Here is a 6,628-nt window from a genome sequence, read left to right as displayed (position 1 = left end):
CTTTCTGTAATCTTTGGTTGCCACTGGATTCATCTGCAACTTGCGCTGGCCCATCCATTGCCTTGCTTTCCTTTGGCTGTGGGCTCCCGGGGGACAACAGGGATGCACTGTACCACTAGGATTATACTGCATGCCAGTATATACTCACCTTTTTCAACCTTGGAAGGTTGCTAAGCAAGCATGGAGTAAAAAAAAAGGAAATGCTACTTCTGTATTGTGGTTTGATTCCTATATTTGGAAAGGGAATGCCTGTAAAGTGCAAGCTCATGCGTGGCTTGGGCTTGCCACTTGCCAGCCACAATGCATTACTACTATATTGCAACCAAATCATTACATGCATTCTTATTTTATTTTGCGTAAATGTCGAATAAAACTGGCTGTTTGATTTAGTTTTGGTCCCTTTCACCTTTCGTGGCACACACCCAGCCCTTACATAGGTAAGATGCACACAACCAACATCCGCACAAAACACACGCTAGCATAGCAAAATGATATAAGATCAAAAGTTATGCATAAACAGTGAAAAAGAAAGAAAGAAAAACGAAGCGATCAAATCTGCAATCGACAAACTACAACTATGACCATATCCGCACCAACCGTCTCATGACAACGGTATAGGCATGAATAGATCTCAAAAAGGAGTGACTAGCCCTCTGTCGGTTGAAAAATGAAGTCAGTTTTATTCATACACATCTAAAAAATACTTACCGTGTTATTACAAATTGTTTATCTGGTGCAAAAAATAGGTAGTGCTTGTTTTCACAACTCAAACAAATATCTTGCACATATCTCGATATCGACTGAGATTTTACGAATCACCGGTAGACTGAAAATTAGCAATTTGAAATAGCCTAGTTTTTTGTAACACATAGTACAATCTTAAATACTCACATACACGCACATAGACTCACCGAAACAGCCTAGGTTTAGCAAGCCGAAAATACTGCTTTACCTTTTTTGCGGTATATAATTAAAGGCTTTACTTTTTTTTCCTTTGGCTGGCCATTGTTTTATCAGGGAACACCCTGCCCTTTCCGAAAATCCCACTAGTCCTCCCTGTCGCCGCATTTCGCCAGCTAATTATAAGCCTTTCTCCTCTCACTCCAGGCAAGCACGAGAGCATCCCAAATCCCAATTTTTCGTGGCCTCCCCGTCGCTCCGATCCTCGCCGGCCGGCCGGCAGCCCAGCCCCAGATCCGAACCCCCGCGGCGCCCCGCCATTGTCGCCGTCCCCGACCTTTCCCCGGCAGGGAATGGTGCACTGTGGGCGGCGGTAGGCAGACACGAGCACGACCGCGGGGGCAAGAAGCGGCGGCGGCGAGATGGCCGGCGCGGAGAGGGAGAGGAGAAAGATGCCGCTGCCGCCGGCGCTGCCCCTGGCCACGCTGATCGGGCGCGAGCTCCGCGCGGGGGGCTCCGAGCGCCCGGCGCTGCGCTACGGCCACGCCGGCTTCGCCAAGCGCGGGGAGGACTACTTCCTCGTCAAGCCTGACTGCCTCCGCGTCCCCGGCGACCCCTCCACCGCCTTCTCCGTCTTCGCCGTACTGCTCTCCCCCTCTCTCCGCCCCGTCGTCCTTCGCGTCCGGTTCGTCGTTGGTTTGTGGGAATCTGTGATCTGACGGGTTCGCTGGATCTGTGGCCGTTTCGCCAGGTGTTCGACGGCCACAACGGGGTGTCGGCGGCGGTGTTCAGCAAGGAGCACCTGCTGGAGCACGTGATGAGCGCGCTCCCGCCGGACATCGGCAGCCGCGAGGACTGGCTGCAGGCGCTGCCCCGCGCGCTCGTCGCCGGCTTCGTCAAGGCCGACATCGACTTCCAGCGCAAGGGTGAGACGGATCGTGTGTGCAGATGGCGTTTGCGGAGCACGCCTGTTGAGCATGTCGCTGAATATCTCTGGCTGTGTTGACTCAGGGGAGGTGTCGGGGACGACGGCTACGCTGGTGGTCGTCGACGGGTTCACGGTCACCGTGGCGTCGGTCGGCGATTCCCGGTGCATCCTGGACACGCAGGGCGGCGAGCTGCAGCTGCTAACCGTCGACCACAGGCTGGAGGAGAACGTCGAGGAGAGGGAGCGTGTCACGGCGAGCGGTGGGGAGGTCGGCCGTCTGAATCTCTTCGGCGGTCAGGAGGTAGCAATTTTCTTTACACCGAACAAACTGTGCCTCACAAAGCATGGAACTTTAGATTGAGCGAGTGAATAACTTGTTTGGTGATCAGTCTGATGATGCATTGTTGTGTGAATGATTTGTCTTAGGTTGGCCCTCTCCGTTGTTGGCCAGGTGGTTTGTGCCTCTCAAGATCCATTGGCGACATGGATGTTGGGGAGTACATTGTGCCGGTTCCACATGTCAAGCAAGTGAAGGTGGGTAGGCATTACAAAATGCATGTAATTTGTAGTTTCTTCTGTTCTGGAGCTTCTTTTGTGGAGTTCTGAAAGTTGTCTCTTTCTCTTTGGTATAATCTCAGCTCTCAAGTGTCGGAGGAAGGCTGATAATGGCATCTGATGGCATATGGGATGCGCTATCCAATGAGGCAGCAGCCAAGTCATGCCGAGGATTGCCCGCAGAACTCGCTGCAAAGCTTGTGGTTAAGGTAACTATGCCTGTAGCCAGTAGCATTTAGTACTTAGATTATCCATGACTGGACACAATTCACTCAATTGCCAATTCTGATATCTATTTTTATGTATGCAGCAAGCTCTGAAAAAATGTGGGCTGAAAGATGATACCACCTGTGTGGTGGTTGACATCATCCCATCTGATCATCATTTGACATCGCCACAGTTATCCCCAAAGAGAAATCAGAACAAGCTCAAGTCTCTTCTTTTTCGTAGAAGGTCACACAGTTCAGTTGGAAAGTTTGGAGGCAAGTCCGCCTCTATTGGTTCCGTGGAGGAGTTATTTGAAGAAGGCTCTGCAATGTTGGAAGAAAGGTACGTTCTAGTTGCTACTGCAATGATCCCGCAAACTTGTTAAGTTTAATTGTTTTCTTATAGTTCTTTGTGCTTTGATATATATATTTAGCTATTCTACATCTGTGAATTTCGATTGAAAATCTATCATGCGTTCTGCCTATTTGATCACATATCTTTGCTGGAGCATGGTAAGACGTAGATTAGGAGGCATTTTTGTTAAATTCTTGAGCATTTGGAGAGCCTGCCTCTCATGACTTGTGTAACTCTTTTATATCATGTTTCCATTTTGGTGCCAACATGTTCTATTTTCTTATCAAGTACCTACTCCTATTCATCTTCAGTCTCTGTGTGACAAGAATCCATACATGTTCAGTCTCTGTGTGACAAGAACCCTCTGAACTGCTTGTGACCTGCACTTGTCTGTGCAATTACTATTGCACATATGCTTCATTCAGCTTTCAACTGTGTATTACACTTGCTGGCATGAAAGAATTTTGTTTGGTTCAGAATGTTATATTAACTCTGGAGTCTGGATAAGACTAATCAATGCAGAGAAACTCTAATTTGACATTCCTCAGTCATCCATCTGTAATTGGTGAATCATGCTTATTGTGACTCCTGTTCTGTTATTTTTTTTCATGTAACTCTTTTTATTAAATTTCAATGGGTAGCTACTGACAACAGGACGATTCTTTTGATATGAGTATTTGTTGAGACTTTCTGTTGACAACAACATCACCATTCCAGATTTTAGAGTTCTTAGTTCAAAGATTGAATTTAGAGTTATATGTAGATCAATCAAATGTAATCATTTAATCAAGTGTGCTAAAACTTAGTCATAGTTCTGTAGCACATCTTTATTCATAGATAAGAATGTTTAGTAGAATAATGTATACCCTTACTCTGGGAGCTAATCTGTCTTCTCTCATGGTATGCTCTTGGATCAAAGGATTCTATAATACACAATATTTTCTTATCGGTCTTTACATGGTGCATCTGCATTTGAGAGTTTGTCTGGAGGTAGTTTGTCATTCCTACATTTCAGTACTTCTTTCTGTAGATTGCACATGTATTTTTTCTGCCAGAATCCTGGAATAAACAAACTGCATGATGAAGAGTGATTAGAACATAAGTCTGCTTTGAAGCGCTTTTGAAATATTGTGATTATTATGAAAGCTACGTCAGCTGCCTACTTCTGATCAGTGTTGTGTTTTTGGTAGAGAAATGAAATGACAGTCCAGAATTACTTATCAATTTGCTCACACCCAGGCCATTAAGCACCAAGCTTTGTTCTTGCAGGTTGGGTAGGAATCTGTCCTTGAAAGCAGCTTCGCCGCCTTCTCGCTGTGCGATCTGCCAAGTGGACCAAGAACCATTTGAAGGCTTGATGGAGGAGAATGGAGGTAGCCACTGCTCTTCTCCATACGCGCCTTGGGGAGGCCCGTATCTTTGTCTGGAGTGTCGGAAAAAGAAGGACGCGATGGAGGGCAAGAGACCGAGCTGCTCGACAGCATGTAGGTGAAAAGGAAGCATGACTTGTGTCAAAAGTATGCTTCTTCTCCGTGTAAAAACTAAAGAGATGGAGATAAGTTGTTGGTGATTCAATTATTATTGTTTGCTGAACCTAACTAGATTCTCAGCCTGGTATAAATTGTATTTGGCTGCTAACCAGTCTGTTGCCTATGAACAATCCTAATATTGGATTTTTTTAAAATATATTATCGAGGAAACTACTGTGCAGACTCTATCATTGTGTGGGGAGAAATGATCTGCCTATTTATTGTGTGTTTGTGTGTTAGGGTCGATCATTTCTATTATTAATCTTGGAATGTAATTTTGCTGGAAGTAAAGTATGAGCTGAGCCAACTCTCTAAACTCCGGATTTTGGTTGTTTCCACGTTTGTTTCCATGTATACGCCTTCTTCTGCACAAAAATGATTTTTTTTTCTCTTATATAAATGTGTACTTCCTCTGTCAAAAAATATAAGATGTTATTCCGGCCAATATATGAGGGAGTAGCATTTAGCCGTTGTATCCGGATTCCTTTTTTTTATATTTTGATTCCTTTCTTATATGTGCAAGGAATGAATTTACTTTAGAAGAAGTTGGCTATATTGGACAGAGCTTTTGTTGGCTAATCACAGGGCTAAATATCCATCTCCACTCGGGCCTGTTGATCTATAAAGAGAGATTTAATTGATTAAAAACGTCGCATCAAGACGATACAGTCACAAGTTATTTACTTCCAACCTCTGCATTATTAAGATGCACGTATCACATACAAGGTAGCGATGAAAAGAATAACGCCCTCTAAGGTGATGGAGGGCGAGTTGGAGACTAAATCCCCATCCATTTTGGGTAAAAAATTTCTTGACTACCTGTTTCATGTGCATACATGCGGCCATAAACATGTCGGTGCGCTGAAGGAAAAATGAGCAAGAACAGAGCCAGTTCTGTATCCACATATTATTATTTTTTTACCAAAATTTATATCATTTCTACATAGGTAAAACGGCCAACAAAGTGTGGCTGCCCCACCATGAGTGTCTTAATTTTCGTATATGATTAGCGTGGATGTATTCATATTAAAAAAAGGTGTTAGATTCTTTTATCTTTGTGGCAAAAAATGGCTATTTACATGCCACTTTCGTTTCTTGAAGTTGTCTTTCTTTGAAACAATCCCTTCATGGGGAAATTTAAGTAAGATATTAACTTTTAATGGATTTTAAGCTTTCAAATTCTATTTGTATTAACTGGAGCATCCCAATGGACTAGAGCCCGGCAGGGTCTCAGAAAAGATTCCTAGCCTTGTGCGAAACTCCAAACGAGCTCATCAATATCAATTGATAAATAAAGCCTAAACTAAATACAGTTTGGAGTTTGAGGCTTATCCAACCAAATGTAGAACTAGTGAAATTGGAACTGGACACACGATGACAATATTACTCATATTACGACATTATTTATTAGTATATTTTATTTACTTCTTTTCCTAACTCAAATTTTAGTAGTGCAGTCTTTGCCATTTTACTTCTTTCATATGCCACATCAGCATGTAGCACGCTGAAATATATCCCCTATTTTTGGGAACCATTTGCAATCACGCGACCGATCATGTTTTCGTCGATCGCTTGCGAAGTCGATTCGTGGTAGTGGGCCCGCATACATCACACCCTCTCACCTTATCTCTTTCTCCTCCTAGTGACGTTCGTGGCCGCTCATCGCCGTTCGACGACTCATGAATCAATCTCACCCCCCCTCTCTCTCTTTGCTTAATTTGGCACATCTTCTAGATTCAACGCTCGTCGCCTTTCCCTCCCAGCCTCCTCTGCCGCTCCTCCCAATCCCCCCTAGTAGAACACAATGACAAGAGCTTCAAATAGTTGGCCGATGCCTACCTCGCGCTATTCCTTTCCCCGTCATGGCAACGACGCCGGAGTTGTAGACGACCTTGTCGAATTGCAACCTCAACGAGCCGTCGTCGCCACAGTCTTCTACGCTACAACGGCCACATGGTGCACAACTACAACGGTGAGAGGTCGCTACGACTTAGCACCCACAATGCTGGAGATGGCGGGCTTTGATCCTGCGACCGGCACCCGCCGATGTTGGAGTCGACGTGCATAGGTGCTGTGACCGACACCCACTGATGTTGAAGATGACGCGCCACCGAATTCCTCATGCTGCAAGTGGCACCTGCTAGTGCTAATGATC

The 6,628-nt window shown here is 45.0% G+C and overlaps 1 protein-coding gene across 1 annotated transcript; it reads left to right on the top strand.

Annotated features, from left to right (window-relative positions):
* Positions 1-1,092: 1,092 nt before the first annotated feature.
* On the top strand, positions 1,093-4,644 carry LOC123051450 (probable protein phosphatase 2C 33). The gene is made up of 7 exons (XM_044474313.1): positions 1,093-1,541; positions 1,652-1,826; positions 1,912-2,129; positions 2,255-2,362; positions 2,467-2,592; positions 2,694-2,932; positions 4,214-4,644. Exons 1-7 carry the CDS (start codon positions 1,323-1,325, stop codon positions 4,434-4,436), a joined length of 1,308 nt encoding a protein of 435 aa, XP_044330248.1. The 5' UTR covers positions 1,093-1,322; the 3' UTR covers positions 4,437-4,644.
* Positions 4,645-6,628: the final 1,984 nt, after the last annotated feature.

The sequence above is a fragment of the Triticum aestivum genome, chromosome 2D (assembly GCF_018294505.1).
Source record: "Triticum aestivum cultivar Chinese Spring chromosome 2D, IWGSC CS RefSeq v2.1, whole genome shotgun sequence".
Lineage (NCBI taxonomy): Eukaryota > Viridiplantae > Streptophyta > Magnoliopsida > Poales > Poaceae > Triticum > Triticum aestivum.
The sequence above is the reverse complement of the archived record's forward strand: the minus strand, read 5'-3'. Positions and strand labels throughout refer to the sequence as shown.

Coding starts and splice junctions, on each gene's coding strand:
- LOC123051450 (XM_044474313.1), top strand. CDS start 1,323: ATGGCCGGCGCGGAGAGGGAGAGGAGAAAGATGCCGCTGCCGCCGGCG. Junction 2,593..2,693: donor CTGCAAAGCTTGTGGTTAAG/GTAACTATGCCT, acceptor TTATGTATGCAG/CAAGCTCTGAAAAAATGTGG. Junction 2,933..4,213: donor TCTGCAATGTTGGAAGAAAG/GTACGTTCTAGT, acceptor TTGTTCTTGCAG/GTTGGGTAGGAATCTGTCCT.